The 20,459-nt window shown below is 33.9% G+C and overlaps 1 protein-coding gene across 1 annotated transcript in view; it reads left to right on the forward strand.

Annotated features, from left to right (window-relative positions):
* Positions 1 to 3,807: 3,807 nt before the first annotated feature.
* LOC148944447 (popeye domain-containing protein 3-like) overlaps positions 3,808 to 20,459 on the forward strand; it is a 38,868-nt gene continuing 22,216 nt past the window's right edge. Inside the window, exons 1-5 of the mRNA XM_089099933.1 lie at positions 3,808 to 3,811; positions 9,359 to 9,382; positions 11,379 to 11,564; positions 13,575 to 13,705; positions 15,901 to 16,008. Of these exons, the coding sequence (XP_088956059.1) occupies positions 3,808 to 3,811; positions 9,359 to 9,382; positions 11,379 to 11,564; positions 13,575 to 13,705; positions 15,901 to 16,008 (453 nt within the window). The remainder of the gene's footprint in view (positions 3,812 to 9,358; positions 9,383 to 11,378; positions 11,565 to 13,574; positions 13,706 to 15,900; positions 16,009 to 20,459) is intronic.

Here is a 20,459-nt window from a genome sequence, read left to right on the forward strand (position 1 = left end):
AACAAAAAAAAAAATATCTTCATTTTCGTTAATGAACTTCAACGAAAATAAATATATAATATGACTTAATGTTCACACAGTATATAAGGAAGGGTTTGAACCCTCCCCCGAAATGTTTGTTTGACTCGTAAAAACGTAATAAAAATGGATATAAACAAATTTTGTATGCGTTTTCTGAGTTTTTGTGAGGGGACAGCATCAGAATTTCATAGGTAGCATACAGCATATTTTTGGTAGCTTGGCTTTTTAGGTCATTTGACACTTATCATTATGGCCCTGAGAAAAAGAACATTAAAGATATTTTGACTTCATGACGAGGCCACGATGAACTTAAGTTTTACGTTGACCATCCATTTTTTCGGCTGTTTTTATTTAGACTGCGTACCGCCTTCAAGTTTCAACGAAAGACGACAGTTTTGGTATTATTCGATAGCTGAGATTTAATTTACTGGATTCACTACATTGCGTTTTTGAAATTTGCTTCAGATTTATTTATTTTCTTTTTTTTAGAAAAAAGTATTTCAAAAACATGGAATTTAGCTAGATTTTTTATATTCAACAGTTGTTTTGTAATGTCAAATAAAACCAACAAAAAAGGAGGTGTAATCAGTAAATTTAGTGTTTAACATAGGTCTGCAACTAAGCGTTAGGAGAAAAGGGTTGTAATTCAATTGCTAAGTAATTGCGGGAGCAATAAATATGTTTCAAGAGAGTTTTTCATGGTGAGTGGAATGGCAAATTCATTCTTAGCTTTCAAATTAGTCCTGTGTCCAAAAAACTTGCCAAGGAAAATGTTTAGTGGTTGACCACTTCTGCAGAAGTCATTGATACAATAAAAATCGCATTATTACATTTCTTATTTTAGGCTTTTTTCATATATCATTGTTGTTTTTCTGTCAATACATAAGTAGTTTTATTTTTTTTTCTTTTATGTATCCTATCATTTTAAAAGCTATGTGCATATAATTATCTTTTTGATAATTGTTTCTTTTTGTTTTTGTGCAAACGGTATCAAAAGGCAATATTTTACTTTCTTATGTAAGTCTTTCTCTGGGCTTCCACTTCTAGGAATGCCTCCCTATTTTAGGGGAAAACCTTATATGAACTCAGGGCAAAACTTAAAACCCTTTCCCTGAGGGTTGTGGGGGGGGGGGGTGTCTTCCTCAAAGACATAATTTATGTACCTTTCAATTACGTTAAAAAAAGTAAAAGGCCAAAATTTTGATCGGATGTGTTTGAGGAAATGGCAGGCGTGGGAGGGTTATTAGTTGCCGTCCAAACACATTCGACTATTAAAAAGGGCAATAGCCCTTCCAAATTCCCATCGAATGAGCTCGTCAGCGATAGCTATTTTGTTCAGCGTAGTTGATTTCCAGATAGAAATTATACTTTTGACGAGGACACTCCCCCTAAAAAACAGTGAAAAAATAAAGGTTGACAAGGAAGCATAGTTAGTTTTCATGAATAAACAACAAATCAAATGGCAGGAGTTAAATCAGCCCATATAGTAAAAGTGAAAAATTATGTGTCTCAGCAAGGAGACATACTAGATCCCAGAGAGATATTTTTAGATCACTAATTTTATGGATAAAGTTTTATTTTTGACAACTCTCCCTGCCCTCTCTTACAGTCCCATATATAACTCTATTATTTATAAATAACTGACCTACAATGGAAATAGCACCACAAGGCTCATTTTGCAATGCCCTTATTCAACAAAAAGTTGTTACATTGAAAATGCACCCAAATTATGGACATATACTTAGCGCATTAGTAGGTTGATTGGGTAAAATTCTAGACAAGCTACTTTTTGCTTATCATAGAAAAATTTGCCTTCTTGAAAGATGAGTAACTACCCAGGCTTCAATTTTGAAAATACAATTACTGTTATTAGAATAGATTTTAAGGCCACAATATTTTTTTTCAAATCTAAGAAGTGTATTTGCAGATTTTCGAAACCTCATAAATTGGGATTAAGCGAAGTTGTGAAGCTGAAGCCTTGTACTTCATCTATTTTACAAAGCTTCACTTTTATAATTATAAAGCAGGCTTTTTAAAGGTAATCAAAAATCAGTGCCCTCTAGAAGGAAGGGTGTGGAGGCATGTATTTCAAAATACCTTCCCAGCACCACTCACAGTCTGTAGATCCATCCCTGATAGTTTCATTGTCCTAACCGATCCACTGCTCAATAAAATTAAAAATAAACAGTTTGTAGTTTTACAAGTTCTATCTGCTGTGTCATTTGTTGTATAAATTGTTTTTCTTGTATTTACTAAAGATATTAAATGAATAATGACAGAAGGAAACATGACAATCTGATTAATATAAATATGCTGAACATTTTAAAGTAAAAATTTCACTGTTGCTGTTGTTGTTCTTTGATCTTCATTGTCTATAAATTTTAAGGCTATACGAAGAGCCATCAGGGAGAGGGAGTGATTTTTTATCACAGAGGGAGTGAAAGTTTTCTGTTGTGAAAACTTTTGATCATTCTAGCCAGTCATTCCATCAACTCAGTATAGTAATTCTGCTAATAGAAGCCTACTACCCAGCAGTGTTTGATTCAATTTATTAATATAACTGAATTTACTTTCACTTAATACATTACGGTTTTAATGCAAATCTACAGCATAAGTTTAAAGCTTTATGGATAAAAAAAAACTGATATTTAGCAATTTCAGAGATAGAAAGAAGTATTAATGTCTCAATAATTAAAGCCAAACTTCGAGCTAAATATAAAAACTTTTGATTTTTCTCTGCTAATAACAGGTTTCCCTACTCTATTTTTTGTTGTTCCTAGTTTTTTCTCCCGGTATTGCAGGTGCCTTCCGGTTCTTCAAATTAGTATCTTTAAGCTCAATACAGAACTGAAAAGTCTCTCCTGCGTCCTTTTTGAAACTAAAAGTACTTGTTGTATAAAACCAGCAATCACAAGTAAGCTCTTCCAATAGCACTACAATTTCAACAATCATGATCAGTCTAATAATCAAATTTTTTAATTTAAATTTTTCTGAACTATGTCGCACTCAATTTTCTTACTCAGATTATCAGTGTTTTGAAAATTAAAAGAGCCACGAGTTCTCTTGATCATTGTAGGCGGTCAATCCATCAACTCAATTTAGTAATTTTGATAATAGAAGCCTACTACCCAGCAATATTTAATTCAATTTCATAATTGAACTGAATACACTTTCACTGAATCCATCAGGTTTCAAAGGCAATCGTATAGCATAAACTGGGAATCTAGAAATATCAGCTAATCTAGAAACACTTTCTATCTTTTCTCTGAATGGACTAAGAACTTCTAGTGGTTGATTTATTTGCATTGCTCCATCTTCTTTCTTGAAGTTGACTTGGTCAATAATGGCACCATTCTCATGACTGTGGGTAATTTTTCGACTCCCAAAAGTTTCATATATCCATGAATAAGAACACGATTTATATAGAATAAGCTTATCAGATAAAATTTCTGGACAAGAAAACTGACATTTAGCAATTTCAGTAATAAAAGGACGCACTAATGACTCCAAAATAACAGTTAAACTTCGAACTAAATATGAAAACTGGTGATCTTCTACTGTTAAAAACAGGTTTGCCTGTTTTTTTCTGAAAGAACCACCTTTTTTCCGCATTCCGGGAAAACAGAGACGGGTTTTCGGACCGCCCCTATTTTACTACTGCATGACGCTATGCAAGCGAAGTAACAACATCCCCGCCTTTTATCTGCCTTCTTGGTGATCACGAGTAAAAATTTGTACAAAAATAACTTAGGCTATTCTAGCTAATTAGAAATAAAAACAAAAAATATGGGTAAGTGGCAATGCAAATACATATTGATGGTAAGTTACAACCTGTCATTACAGAAACAAGGTTAAGCGTGTATCCGTTTTTTTTGTGATTTATAAATTTGACAGTGTTTTAAAAGAAACCAACAATTGTAAACAAAAAGGAATTTTCTTCTTATGAGCTAAATACAGAATTACGGTACTTTTGCGCCACAAACCAGTGTAATAACATGGGATAACACGCACAAGAATAACACGGACAAATTTTACTACTCTCCTCCCAACCCAAACGATTAAGTTTTATCAGAAAGTTATGTTTTAATCTACAATTATTTTGTTTTAAAGTTTTTTAACTGAAAGTAAGGAGTGACATTATAACTTAAAATGAACAGAAATTATTCCGTATATGAAAGGGGCCATCCCGTCCCTAACACCTCTCTCTTTACGCTAAATTTTGACTCTGTGTAGCAACTCTACTTTCTAAAACAATAAAAACTTAAGCGTAAGGAGCAAGGAGTTGAGGAGGGGACAGCCCCTGTCGTATCCGGAATAATTTCTGTTCGATTTAATGTTGTTCCTTACTTTCAGTAAAAAAAACTCATTTTTTTTAAAATAAATTTCTGACGTTTTTCAACTAATGCAGGCTCGAATAAGGCTTACCGTCCATGAAAAATTCAAACAAAGTTTGAATATTAATTTTGGCAGATTTATTTTGTATATAAAGGCCTCTTCCTTAACGTCATGCTCTTTACGCTAAAGCTGTTAGCACCTTTAAAAAAACTTCCTATTGTAATTAAACCACCCCCGTGTTTCAATTTTAGTAAATAGTCGAACTTTAACATAAAGGGCAAGGTATTGCGGAGGGTTCTGGCTGACCCTCTACGAAATAGACCCCTCCCCCTCTATGTAAATTGCTTGCAAACGATTCAGCCTAAAAAATTCTCCTTTGTATCTTTTCATTTGAATAAGACTTTAATCTCTAATCGGTTTCTCAATCCCTCCAGAAAAGCCCCCGTCCGTGAAAATTATTTCCCAGAAACCAAAAGAAAAAATCCTGGGTCTGGCCTTGTCCCCGGGGTAACATTTCCCTTAGACTATTCCCACTCCCGACCTTTCCCTCCCCATGGAACATTCCGATCATAGAAATGTATCCCGAGAACACCCCCCCCCCCTAAAAGAATGCAGGCTACAACCGTACTCTATAAAAAAACATCACATACAAACCTTTACTAATTTTTTAAAGTAAAGGCCTCTCCCCGGGCACTGTTGGGGGGGGGGGTCATTGTAAACATCAAGAAAAATTTGCTTTTTATTTAAAAAATAATGAACAACATAGTTATCTAACCTTTTTTATTAGATAACTTCAGGGGAAAATAAGCGTGGGAGGGGGCCAGTTGCTCTCCACTCTTTTTGGTTACTTAAAAAGGTCAATAGAACTTTTAATATCTGTTCGAAGGATCCCTCTCCGGATATTCTAGGACCACTGAGTCTATACGTTTACTCCTGGGACAAAAAATAAACACACCCCTATAATCTCTTTTCTGACAAAAAATACAAAATTCCACACTTTTGCATTTTGCATTTTAGGATTCTTTGATATGTTGAATCTGAGGGTGTGATTTTCATTAAGAATATATGACTTTTAAGGGTCTTCCACCTTTTTTTTGAAAATAAGGCAAAATTTCTCAGGCTCCTAGCCTTTGATGGGTAAAACTGAATTTAATTAAACTTATTTATTTGAAATCAGCATAAAAATTGATTTTTTTTAATATATCTATTGGTATCAAAATTCCGTTTTTAGAGTTTCGGTTAGTATTGAGCTGGCTAGCTCCTTACTTACAGTTTGTCACCACAAACTGTTTGATAAGACTGGTTGTATAGGTCATATCTAAATTGTATACATTTGTCACCAATAAAATGTTACGTTGGATCTCCGAGTTTTTTCTTTAAATTTATTATTCATTTTATAATTAAAATAAAAAATATATTAATTAGTTAAAGACCTGTTCCCGGAAGTAGTATAAGGGGATTGAACCGCCCCCCCCCAAAAAAAATGGTTCTCCGGCACATAAAGATGTATTAAACATGCATAAATACAGTTTTGATGTTTTTACTGTGGTCTTATTGCACCCCCCCCCCCAAAGAATCCTGGATACAGCCTTGAATGATAGTAAAACTAAAATAAACAAACTCGATATATAGTTCTGTTCGTTTTAATGTTGTCCCTTACTTTCAGTAAAAAAACTCGTTTTTTTAAAAATTAAATTTCTGAAGTTTTTCAACTAATGCAGGCTCGAATTATGCTTACCTTACATTAAAAGTTCAAAAACAGTTTTCATATTACTTTTGGCAGATTTATTTTGCATATACAGGCCTCTTCCTGAATGTCATGCTCTTTACGCTAAAGCTGTTAGCACCTTTAAAAAAGCTTCATATTGTAATTAAACCGCCTCCGTGTTTCAATTTTAGTAAATAGTCAAACTTTAACATAAAGGGCAAGGTATTGCGAAGGGGCAATCCTTTATATATAGAATAATTTCTGTTTTTTTTCAGATAATACTGGTGGATATGGCTGACCCTCTACGAAATAGACCCCTCCCCCTCTATGTAAATTGCTTGCAGACAATTCAGCCTAAAAAATTCTCCTTTGTATCTTTTCATTTGATTAAGACTTTAATCTCTAATTGGTTTCTCAATCCCTCCAGAAAAGCGCCCGTCCATGAAAATTATTTCCCAGAGAAAAAAATACAAAATCCTGGGTATGGCTGTGGCCCCGGTTTAAAATGTCCCTTCTACTATTCCCAATCACTACCTGTCGCGCCGCCGTGACCAGTACGATAATCTACCTTTCTACCGCTACCACCCCCCCCCTAAAAGAATGCTGGCTACACCCGTCCTCTATAAAAAATAATACATGAAAACCCAAGACGAATTTTATAACTTACAGGCATCTTCCCGTGCACCGTGGGGGGTCATTTTACAGCTAAAGACATAGTTGTTTTATCTTTCAACTATACTGAACAAAATGGTTATCTAAAAATTTTTATCAGATAACTTCAGGGGAAAATAAGCGTGGGAGGGGGCCATTTGCTCTCCAATCTTTTTGGTTACTTAAAAAGGGCACTAGAACTTTTAATATATGTTTGAATGATCCCTCTCCGGATATTCTAGGACCACTTAGTCGATACGTTTACTCCTGGGACAACAAAAAACACGCCCCTATGATCTTTTTTCTGTCAAAAAATACAAAATTCCACAATTTTGCATTTTGCATGTTAGTGTTCTTTGATATGTTTAATCTGAGGGTGTGATTTTCATTAAGATTTTATGACTTTTAAGGGTCTTCCACCTTTTTTTGAAAATAAGGCAAAACTTCTCAGGCTCCTAGCCTTTGATGGGTAAAACTGAATTTAATTAAACTTATTTATTTGAAATCAGCATAAAAATTGATTTTTTTTTATATATCTATTGGTATAAAAATTCCATTTTTAGAGTTTCGGTTAGTACTGAGCTGGCTAGCTCCTTACTTACAGTTTGTCACCACAAACTGTTTGATAAGACTGGTTGTATAGGTCATATCTAAATTGTATACATTTGTCACCAATAAAATTTTAGGTTGGATCTCCGATTTTTTTCTTTAACTTTTTTTGTAATTTTATAATTAAAAAAAAAAATATATTAATTTTAGAAATACCATTACCCGGACTTAGGCTACGGGGTTTAACCCCCCCCCCCCCAAATGGTTCTCCGGCACATAAAGATGTATTAAACGTGCATAAATACATTTTTGTTGTTTTTACTGTGGTATTTTTGCCCCCCCCCCCAATAGAATCCTAGATACAGCTTTGAATGGTAGTAAAACTAAAATAAACAAACTCGAGTTTTTTTTTTATATACAAGTGGATAATAAACAGGTTTCGGTTCTTATCTGATTACTGTAGCACTAAAGTGTGTATCCACAGATTAAAATTAATTATATAGTTAAATAAACTTTCTTCATTTTGTTCGTGAACTAATTATATATGTTGTGGTTTGGAATGTAAAATTTACCCGTTGTGGATGAGTTTATTTGGTACTTATGCATTATAAATAAACCGGCGCTATAGACTGTACAAGGAAACCAGACATGGAGACCCGTCAAACGGGTATTTCCTATCTAAATTGATAGCAAAGCGCGATTTCTCATTGCGTTTACAATATTAAATGTCAACATGAATTGAAGTGATCAAGTATGTTACAGGTTGCACCAAGACATAGCTAATTGTAGACAGAGAAAAGCCAAGACAGAGAGTCCAAGTAATTGAGAGACAAAATGTTTAAATGGCAGGGGCACGGGTAGATGGCGGGAGTATGCATGACTCTTTATTGAATACATACTTCTTTGTTAGTTTTTGGCAAGGCATGCCTGCCTAGAGTCTCAGACCATGTTGACCAAGAATTTGATTTCAATATATTGGACCATATATTGATATCAAAACCTAAATATCAAACAGTTCATGGTAACAAACTGTAAGTAAGGAGCAACCCGGATCAATACTAACCAAAACTCTAAAAAAACAGAAATGTGATACAAATAGATATATCAAAAGAGATATCAAAATTTTTATGCTGATTTCAATTAGGCTATACAAACTTCATTAGGTTTAATGTTACCCATCAAAGACTATAAGCCTGATAAAATTTTCCTGATTTTCGAAAAAAAGGGGGAAACAACCCCTAAAAATCAAGTGATCTCAATGAAAATCACACGATCAGATTCAGCGTATCCGAGAACCCTACTGCATAGATTTTTGGCTGATAAATTTTATAAACTCTTTATTTGGACCTTCATCTTCCTTCTTCAACTTTTTAACAGGAACTTCTTCCTTCTTCAGTTTTTTCTTTAAAAGTAGGCTTTCAATGGTCTGCCAGAAAATTTTATTAATAAACTGAAGTGTTTGCTGATTTAGATGGAAAACAAGAATACATTCATTCATCATTCAACTATTTTGCTTGTGCCGCAGCAAAATATCAAAATATACATCAACCATTTTCATTAATTTAAAACAATGCAATGATTACTTAATAAAAATTTTGTGTATATGTACATATTTAGACTTAGACCCGAGCGAATTGATTGCCAACTATTGGGTTCGAAGGCTCAAATGAAAGAAGGGAAATGACAAAAGCTGTCTTTTTGCTAGCCAAAGGCTTTTGAAGTGGCCCTTTTCAGTATTCTTGCGAAACAATGTTGAAGAATTTAATATAACTTATAGGTAGCCATCATTGTCGTATTGGTTGCTCTTATCAAACAGTTTGTTCTAACGAACTGTAAGTTCAGCCCAATAGTACCCGAAACACTAAAAAACTGAATATTGATGACAATACGTACATTAAAAGAGTTAACTTCTTACGCTGATTCCACATATGTAAAATTCATTAAGTTTCAAGTTATCCATCAAAAGCAACAGCCCTGAGAAAACTTGCTGGATTTTCAAAAAGAGGGGGGGGGGGAATTCTTTTCCTGCAAACTTTCTTTATTGCGGGTAAGCTTATGCTCAGTTACTGCATTTATCTTTGTTTCTTTTTTTAGATAGTTCTGGAATTCAAATTCCAGGCAATTGACCGTGAAGCTATCTTGTAATTTTACCCAAAGAATCTGAGTAACTAATAAGAGCGAAAATTGGCGCTGAAAAAAAAAACCAGAAAAAACTATCAACACCATCTAGTGTTTGGCGACACTTGACATTTTTTAAAGCTTTTTAATCGTTGATTTTGAATTGAAGTTATCAAGTATTTTGTGCAATAGGTTCCTTAGGTTGCATCAAGACGCTGGGTAATTGTAGACAGAGAAAAGCCAAGACAGATAGTCCAAGTAATTGAAAGGCAAATGTTTAAATGGCTGGGGCACGGGTAAATGGCAGGAGTATGAATGACTCTCTTATTGGACACATACTTGTCAGGTTAGTTTTTGGAAAGGCATGCCTGCCTAGAGTCTTAGGGCATGCTGATCAAGAATTTAAAAAAGAGGCAAAGAAGGCACACCCGCCTATGGTTTTAAGAAGGTTGACCAAGAATTTAAAATTGACAAGGAAAAACTGAGATCAGAAACCTATTAATACCATAAATTTACCAATTACACAAGTTGAATTAATCGTTCTTATTATTACACTGGAAAAAATGTCACGTATCGCCAAATACTAGATGGTGTTGGCAGTTTTTCTGTGGACACTAGCAACAGTTTCCACTCTTACAAGTTATCCATGCTATTTGATTTTACTTTTATTGACATATCATCCAGAAGCACAATGTTACTGGTCAGAGACCCATGCCTGAGATACTACGATGACAAGCCCTTGCTCTGGGGCCTACACGAGGACATCGCTTCGCTCGGGTGGTAGCTAGGGTGGTCAGCCCTTCCGATGATTAGTATTATTTTTCTCAAATGGACTATGTCATTTGGATGGGAGTTTTAAATAAAGAGTCAAGCTCCGGCTCTTTGAAAATTGGTAGAACCCTTCTTTTGTTAAATTTTAATCTCTGCATTTTCTTTCTCAGTTGTAGTTTTGCCTCTAAAACAACTGGGATTAAAAACTGTAACATTCGAAACTTTCTTAAATTGCTCTGTGTTATATATAGTGATGAGTGTTCTTAATCTGACATCACACAATTTGATACAGTTTGGTGTCATACGGGATATTTTTTCTCAAACAGTAATTTTCGGTTCGTTTAATTAATTCTGTTAGATTCATACTTCCTGCATAAAATACCACTCTTTTTAAAAATTGACGTTTTGAGCTGTGTTGCCCAAGTTTTTGAGAATTTGTAAAAAAAATTTATTCATCATTTTTTTTCTAAGAAGCCATAGGCATTATTTCCTATAAGCGTTTCGAGTTGTTTGAGTATTTGAATTGTTGTTCACAAACAACCATTAGGAACAATCTAATACAAGAAATACAAAATAATAACGATGGTACCAACAATCTTTGTCAGAACAGTGGAAACAGGTCTATTTTTTATTTTGACTTATAAATTTTTAGGATAAGCTTTCGGGGGTCAAATCCTGGCTGCAATTGCATTTAAAACATTATGAGATGTGTGAAAAACAACTATTTAGAAGAAATACTTTTAGTTTTCAACGTAAATAATACATAAAACACAGGGACAATAATAGTTTCAGCAACTTTTTATGAATAACTTTTTTACGTTTGTAATAGTGGTTTAGTATTAATAAAATCATTGATGATTGATTGATGAGCAACAGGATCTAGCCGCTGAACTGTCGATTCGACGCCTTACCTACCTGAATTGCTCTGGAGGAACTGAACCCCTTTTTATGGGCTTTGGTTCGCTCTTTACTAGGCTGCAGGTATTGCTGCAACCATGATTTAATATATTTACTTACTTTCAGGTTGTCCAAAATAAAACCCATTATTTGTACTTCATGTGTATTAGAGAGGTTTTTTGTTTATATTTTTGCAGATACAAATATGCACCTTTGCTTTTCATCTAATCAAGTGACTTCAAAGTTGTATCTACCCAAACTTGCTTTGCATTGAATGTATTTCTTTCTATCCTATTTGTCTTATGTTATAATTATTTTTAAATAACAGGTTTTTTCCTTTATTCTACCTGGTCATGGAATATCATATGCGCTCCTGATGTGTTTTCTTGGACTTTTGGTTTCATGATCCTTAATCTTGCACAAGTAATTCATGATGTCTACATTCTTCGCCCTGTCAAGCTGGACACCGAACTGGAGCCTGTCTACAAAAATCTATTTGAGCCTCTTGGAGTAAGTATAATATATACTTTTTTCAACTGTCTTAGCAACTTGTATTCCATCTCTAATAAATATTGGATACAAAAAAACACTGTTTTACGAACCAATTGTCGTTCAAAACATTTTTTTCAGTTTGGAGAATTTTGAAAATTTTAAAGCAAATGTGCTCCGATCATCCCTGAATGATAATCATACTTGGAAATGTGAAGGTCTACCCTTTGAAATTTTTCTTAAAATTTCAAGGTTATAGTTTTTGCGGCAAGGAGCCGTTTAAGAGCTCATTTGAAAGTTAATGCCTACGTGCATTTTTTAGTTATCTTTATGAACACTATTGTGTCGTAGGGTGTCAAAAATACCTTTTCTTGATATCTTGATGAAAAGGCTGAGAAGCATAGCGACTACGCACTTTTTCTCTGGTACAGCTGAAGTTTCAATACGACGTAGCCTCTTTTCTAGCCATACCTAAATTACCAAAAATTGATAAATAGATATTCTTATGCAGGGAAAGGGATATAGGGTAAAATCATGGTATACCATAGTAGGACGTTGGATTTTGGTTTATATATCTGAGACATAATTTTTTTTTTCAAAATTTTTGTGTTTTAATTACTGGAGGTGAATACTAGATTATGTTTTGGTTACTCCTTGAATACCGCCACCACTTGATTACTCGTCGAGTATATTATAAAGTTAGTAATTGAAGAGTTCATGTTTTTGTTTCTCAGGAAATTTTTTTTTGAAGAGATTTTTTTCTACGATTGAGCTGAAATTCTAATAAGATAATATATTCTTTAGCATAAAAGCACCAGGGGACCGAGCTTCAGTCAGTGAAGCAAATTTTAGACATAAAAACGTTATCTGGCACATTCCCCAACCATCTAAAATACCTCTTGCGTACGGAAATGTGATTTCCCCATACCCTGAATCTCACAAAAAATTGGTTTAATTTGTCTAGATTTAGTTATATTAGCATTCATTTTATATTTTGGTCTAGTCAGTTCGTGAATTGGTGCCTCTGAACTATTCAAGGAAAAACAAACTGACTTCACTACAAGTTCCCACAGACTAATAAAAAAACAGAAGTGTAAAAACATGTTTTCTTTTATAATCCTGAAAAAATTTAAAATTTGTTTCTTTTTTTGTGCTTAGAGAATAGTTTCTTTCAAGGTGCTGGCATTAAATAAGAAAAATCAAAAACAAGAAATTAAACTTTCAAACCAATTGGGTAGGTAGGGGTGTAAGCTCAGCCAAAAACCTTTTTTGCTTTTGGTTATGCCTACTTTTAAATGGGAAGCAAAGGAACCTGTTGGGAAACTTAAAAGTTGAGCTTGCAACCTTTACCGCCGCTAACTGCAGGTGCAAAAAAACCTGTCGTTTTGTTCCTCCAAAATTTATCAAGTCGACATTTCATATTTTTTCCGTATTTTAAATCTTTTGATTTTCCATATTGAGTTCTTTTTAGGTCGTTCTTCTAGCAGATATTATGGATCTGTTTCCTTTTTTTTGCGTGTGTTTTTTTTGTAGTTTATTTACCGTAAAGTTCATGCTTGAATCATTTTTAATACAATCGATTTTGTCTATTCGGTGGAAAACGAAACATTTGTTATGGGTCAGTTTCTGTTTTTTGGCGTTGTATCAGCTCTCTATACATGTTTATATGTTTGTTACAGCTTTAGTATAATTTTTCTATAAGTATAAATTTTTGACATGGAAATTGCGAAAATGACCGCTGGAATAGGATTCTTCGAAGCATTGACTACCACTTAAATCATGGTTTTGTTAATTTTTAAGGGACTTCAAAAATTTTAGTTTTTAGAAAAGCACTATGGCCACCTAATTTTTATCTGTCCTAAAGTAGATGGATTTAGTAAAATACTTACCACAGGCTATCACATAACTAACTGATGGTAAGAAACACCAATAAGGTAGTACATATTATCTTCTACCTCGTTAATAGTAGCCCCTCAGTTACAATTATGCCTTGGTAATATTTACATTTTGACGTAATTTTATAAATCTACATCAGGTGGAAAAAAATCATTTAAGAAGTTTGTGTGTTCGGAGTACGCACAATTAAGCACACTAAACCTTGGTGATCCATATGCACTGCAAAATCTTACTAGATCAGATCGTTTGGGACTTCTGCTTTCGGGAAAGGTAAGCTCACTTTATATCTAACTAATTATATCCCCACTTCTGACATTTTCCCAAAAAAAGGAAACGTCTACACGTTGGCATTTCCAAGCGTGGTTGCTAATTTATTGCAGGTAAATCTCGTTCAAGGGGTTCGAGTTTAGCGTTTTAGTTTATTTACACTAGCTAACATGCTTATTATGCCTTTGGTCTTGTAAGCGAGCCCCTACTGAGTACAATGTATAAGTAGTAATTCCTGCATCAAAAACGGCTTTGACACAAACTTTTGCACTTGATAGTCCTTAAATCCGTTTTCGCTGTTTTTCAGCATATTAGCAATATCTTACAGTCTTTAGCTGTTTAAAGTCCGAATTAAAAGTCAAATTTGTAGCTGTTTAAAAATTTTAGAATAAATAGTCAATTAAGTAGGCAGGTTAGTGAAAGCAATCTTTAGATTTCAATATATCTAGACAAGAGGGAAAACTGGAAGGTCTTAAAGCCCAAAAGACCCTCAGATTCTGAGGTTAATGTCGATTTTTTTTTAACAATTTTACTTTTTTAACGATTTCACTTTTTTCACAATTTTTTTTTACGAGTTGAGTCCCCAAAGTCTACCATAGCCAGACTAATTCTGGTGTAAACGCTGTTTCAGAATACCCTCTTAGGGGCTAGGCACACGTAGCTGATCTCGGGAAACGATTTCAGCAAGGGTGTATTCCACGTCGAGTGATTATAATTAATGATGCTAAGAGGCTTAGGGACGTTTTTCGGTGACTAATCATCATTAATTACGATTAATTCACGATAATCATTAAATACGATTAATGGCATGCCTAAAGCTCTAAGGCCCTAGTACATTACTTGTCTAGAACGTAATTAATGATGATTAATCACAGAAAAACGTCACTAAGCCCCGCCTCTTAGCATCATTAATTAGAATCACTCGACCATCAGTATTTGAATCTATTTTTCAAAATTTCCAAAATATTTCTTTCGTAATTAACTTTCACTAGCTAACTGACTAACTTTCACGTATTAATAACCTCCGTAATGGCAGTAGTAACTTCAGTAACTGAGGCTGGATGCTTTCAGAAAAACCAAAAAAGATGTTAGAGATGGGTTGTTGCTTGGGGTATGATGCTTCCTATAAATATCAACTTCCTCAAATTTAATCTATTTCTGTAATTTTATTTGCACACGCTGTAAATTGATTTCAGTTGTGCAATTAATTTTTACGGTTGATACTTAAACATTTTGGACTAATCCCAAAATAATCACAAGCCGAAATAGGAACAACTTGTCTTTGTGTATGCAGCTGTGGGACCGGTAAGGAGGTCTCAGTCCCAGGGTATCTGCCTTGAGCTCTTAGATTATTTAGACTAATTTCCTTTGCATTATTTCAATATCAATATGGTTTAACCGGTCCACTTCCGAACTAAAATTTTACTGTAAAATCTGTTTTTGCAATAGGCTACCTGCATAATTTGCCACCCTTGCCCATGCAGTTTCGCAGATCAGGTTATCACCGACAACATACTCTATTGATTCTTCTTCTGTTCTGATTGAAATCGCTAGATTGAAGGTTGAAGTTGTGAGCTGATGCTATAAGTGACTACAAAGGTGTTTAAATGCGCGAAGACCGCAAAAGGCATGGTTGTAGCGTTAGCTGCAACCCAGTAAAGAACGAACCGCAGTCCATAGTAACCAAAATTATTAAAACATGTGAAAAGGAATGGCAAATTAGAGAAAATCCCCTTTGTAACTGATTCAGGAATTTTATTTAGGAGCCATAAAATCTGTTTTGTCCCTAGAAAGTGTATTATACGGATTTTTTTAACCAGTAGAAAAAATATACAGTTTCTTATGTAACGAACCTACTTCCCATTTTTTACGATTATCCATTCTGTTTGATGAGTAATAAAAAAAGGCATGGAAGAAAAATTTCTCCTTAAAATGTGATCCCTGCTGTATTCGGCGACAAATCACTTTTGAGTGATATAGCATTGGATATAATTTTTATGCTCATTTGACACAATGAGAAAATATTTGGGGCTGAAGGGGAAAATAATTCGTATCATCTCTCCACAAAGATGGAATAACCAAGGATTGGATCAGATTCGTAAGTTTATTAAGGTCAAGATTTCAACTTGAATTTAAAAATCCCTTTAAATCCACTTCTGCTTGTAAACGAATGACTCATGTACTGTCTGCATTTTTAGGCTAACGTGTTTAGCGACCGAACGCTTTTGCATACGGGTGAACCTTTCCAGTTCTTGGATTCACCAGAGTTCAAGTCTTGTCAACCTTTGCTGGACGATAAGTTCAAGGTAAGTGTAAATGAAAAAAGATAACTTCAATAAATTTTGGCATTCTTCTTAAGAACTTCTCGCATCCTTCTTACATCCTTCTTACATCATCTTACATCTTCTTATATCCATCGGAAATCTATTCTTATCATATGAAATGAATTGTATAAAAAAAAATAATAAAGTGAAGTTTCCTATGTACTTGCTTAATTAAACTTTATTAAAAAAAACTTTTAAATTGCAACTTTCTCTCCAAATTCACTAAAAGGTAAAACAGAAATTGTTTTTCGTGCTACTTAAAAATCTGACATCCTTCAGACTAAACACGAAAATGTAAAGTGGTCCCCACTATTTGTATCAAACAGTTAGTGGTAACAAACTGTAAGTAATGAGCGACCCGGCTCAATAGTAACTGAAACTCTAAAAAATGGAATTTTGATACCAAAAGATACATAAAAAGGATTGGAGTTTTATGCTGATTTCAAATATATAAGTTTCATGAAGTTTAATTTTACCCATAAAAAGTTATACGAGCCTGGGAAAATTTGCCTTATTTTAGAAAAATGAGGGAAACACCCCCTAAAAGTAACAGAATCTTAATAAAAATCACATCATCAGATTTAGCGTATCAGAGAACCATGCTGTGGAGGTTTCAAGCTCCTATATGCAAAAATGTGGAATTTTGTATTTTTTGCCAGAAGAAAGATCACGGATACGCGTTTATTTTTATTTTATTTTTTTTTCTAATGGTCATCGTATTGATCCAGTGGCCCTAAAATACCGCGAAAGGGTTCATTCGAACAAAAATTAAAAGTTCTAGTGCCCTTTTTAAGTGACCAAAAAATTGGAGGGGATCTAGGCCCCCTCCCACGCTATTTTTTTCCCAAAGTCACCCGATCAAAATTTTGAGATAGTCATTTTGTTCAACATAGTCAAAAAATCTAATAACTAAGTCTTTGAGGAAGAGCTAATCTCCCACAGTCCCCTAAGGAAGGGCTGCAAGTTACGAACTTTGCCCATTGTTCACGTATAGTATTGGTTATTGGGAAGTATGCACACGTTTTCAAGGGGGATTTTTTATGGTGGGGGGTTCTGGGGGAGTGGGCTACGTGGGAAGATCTTTCCATGGAGGAAGTTTCCATGGGAGAAGGGAGTTTTCTATGAAGAGGGTGCCGGATTTCCCAGCATTATTTAAAAAATGATAAAAAATTAAATAAAAAAAAAGTTTCTTCATTTGAAAGTAAGGAGCAACATTTAAACTTAAAACAAACAGAAATTATTAAGTATATGAGGGGGGTTACTTCTCCAAAACACCCCGCTCCTTCTGCTAAAGTTTTTAGCACTAAAGTTTCTTAAAGCTTCTTATTGTTTTAATTAAACGAACATAGTTTTTCAGGAGTCGTTCTTAAAGAATTGGGACATAATTCAAACTTTAGCGTAAAGAGCGAGGTGTTTTGGAGAAGTAAGCCCCCTCATATACGTAATAATTTCTGTTCGTTTTAACTTTTAATTTGCTCCTTACTTTCAGTTGAAAAAACTTGTTTTTTTTATTTAATCTACTGAAGGGCGACTTTTATGTTATGATCGTTGTGTGCTTACCTTTAGCCTTGAAAATCTATGTCGTTCCTAGTAGCAAGGAAAGCATTTATCTTCACTTTTTGATGAATTTGGAGATACAAGTATATTTAAAAGTGGTTCTATATATTGTTTTTGATTAGACATTTTAAGTCTTTGTTAAATGCCGTAATTCGTTTTTACCTTCCATGCTTCATTAGCGTACCATACTTTAAACTAACAAATCTGACTTGTAACAGTTCACTCCAAGACCATCCCTACCCCTTTTTAAAACAACCAATAGCCATCTGTAAACTTTCCTATTATATTTGAAGATTTAGTCTTCTTTGAAGACAGCCAATAGCCTTCGCACAACTTGTGAAGGGATTTGATCCCTTGTTTTACCTAAACAGACGTAATTAAAGTAAAGCTTTTAAAAAAGTTGATATTCTTAAGCTTGTCTCTTGTGACATAATGGCTTTATTTGACGACCATTTGGCGAATAAAAAAAACACACGCACAGCTGTATTGATGATTCAATTACGTAAATAGCTTACTGATATATAGTCTGTTTTATTTTTAAATTATCAGAATTTATATGTCATGGGGCTCAATCAAACGACAAGATTTTTGGTAAATTTCTTGATTAGCTTACTAACGAAGTAGCTAAGTAATCGACGAAACTTTAGAATCGGAATTTCCTCCTGAATCCAAATATTAAATTCATAGGCGTCATAAATAAACTTTAACACCCCCCCCAAGGTCCAAATATATACCCTGGGTTGTATGTGTAAACTGAATTCTCTGTAAGTCACTCTTTTCATCAAATTGATCTAACAGTTTGCCAAAATAGTGGAAAATTCACTGCATATATTTAATTTAGGGTATTTATTTGTAAATTAGGGGGGATTACTTGGGGTAAATTTTATTTACGATGCAAATGAATGCTATATTCGGGTTCAGAATGAAATTTTGATTCTGAAGGTATGTCTATTTCCTAGCTTTCTCATTAGTAGATTCATCGGAAAATTTACCGATTTTCTACGAGGAATCTTTAGTGGTCAAAAGAAATGCAGTCCAGACGTATAGACCGTATATTTTAAATTTATTTGTTAATTGTTTTGACAACGTTTCGAAAAAATTTCTTAAATTTTTTGACAACGTTTTCTTTATAGTTCTTGTGTATATTTTCTGGTCCCCTACTGCCTATCTTTTTTTTAAGGATTTGAACATGGAGAAAAAAATATTTGAAAGCATTTTATAAAGTGTTTGCATGTTAGAAAATCTTAAGTAAAATTAAACTACTTCTCTTTCAATAAACACAAATTTTCCTTTCAGGGTTTATATTTCCTATTCAACCTTGAGGGAGAATTGAGAGAAAAATCCACTTCAAAATTCTTTCGCCTCTATAAAAAAAAAACTTTCAAGGGATTTTTCGAACCCTAAGAATTTTAGTACTTTTGTTCAATGTCTTAATGAGCGGTTATGATCATGTTCTACAAACGAAATTTCCTTGGAAATGTTTACAAATCTGGCAACTCGAACAAGCCTTTTTATTTCAGCCATAAATATTGAACTCCACTTAAATAATATTTCCTATGTTTTGACCATCCTACAGGGACAAACGATTGATGGGCCATGACCTAGTTTCTTTCCATCTTAGGAACCGACGAAATTAAGCTAAAACATTTTTTCAAGGAAGATAAATTTGTTATACAAACAATTCCTTTTAGAGCATCAAATAAAAGTGTGTAGGAATAATTGGGGTTGAGTTCAATAGATTTAATCAAATGGGGGTTGAGTTATATAAGGTTTTAAATGAATGGGGTTGAGTTTAATGGGTTTGATTTGAATACGATGAAATTGCATAGGATGACCTTGAATAGGAGATTAAATGGGATTTGAACTGCATAGAGATTGTGTTGAAACAGGGTTGAATTGAAAGACTTTTGAGTTACAGGGGTTGAAGTTACTGAGTTCACGTTAAAGGAGGCTGAGTTACACACACAGCAGGTAAATCAGACAATTAATAGTTCGATTTTCGCGTACTGTGTGGAGGAAACCTTTTTCACACATTTGCATTTGCTTATTAGCTTTCTGTAATGTGTGTAATTGGTCAAATGGAGACTGGGTTGTAAATCTGTGCTTTGCAACCCCAAAAACAGGGTTGGTTTCGTAAAATGTCAAATGAGGACAAGGCTTAAGATGTAACTCGTTGAAAACATCTGCCTTTAAAAATCTTCCTATAAGCCGTGCCATCTATAAAGCCCTGATGGATTTTCCTACTCTCAAGAGAATGTATACATCTTCTGACACATAGACCTTTTCTAAAAAAGACAAATGGCAAGTGAGTGATGTGTAAGCGATTGAACAAAAAAAATACAGAGAATAAATATTGAATTGGATAAAAAAAACATATATTCTTCCTAGCTTAGTTCATGAGAATAATTCTGAAATTAGCAGCGCCACGTTGGATTTAAGTTTTAGAGCCTGGGATGAAATAAGTAAGGTTGAAGTAAGATAAAGAAAGACTGACTGTTAAACTGAATTCGTTCTGAATTTCCAATTGCTTTCTTTTCAGTTCTTTTCTATTTATTGCTAAAGTTCTATTGAGTTTTGATCTTGTTTTGTATGATCAAACAAATAGTCGTTTGATTAATCCCAAATTTTGCACCCACGCTAGAATCCGGCAAAAATTGCCTTTTGAGCTTTAGCTAGGTCCATGCAAAAAGACAAAATTGATGATTACATACAGGCGGTTTTAGGGGAGGAAGAGAAGCCCCTGGTGTAAAAATTTTAGGGGCACAAAATTTCAATCAAATAATCTAACAGTTATGATCATTTTGTATTCTTTGAAATTTCATTAATGAAGTAGAGAGCGCAATTAATAAATGAAAATAATTAATAAAATATTAATT

The sequence above is a fragment of the Artemia sp. Qi Xiang Cuo genome, chromosome 14, assembly GCF_049724085.1.
Source record: "Artemia sp. Qi Xiang Cuo chromosome 14, ASM4972408v1, whole genome shotgun sequence".
Lineage (NCBI taxonomy): Eukaryota > Metazoa > Arthropoda > Branchiopoda > Anostraca > Artemiidae > Artemia > Artemia sp. Qi Xiang Cuo.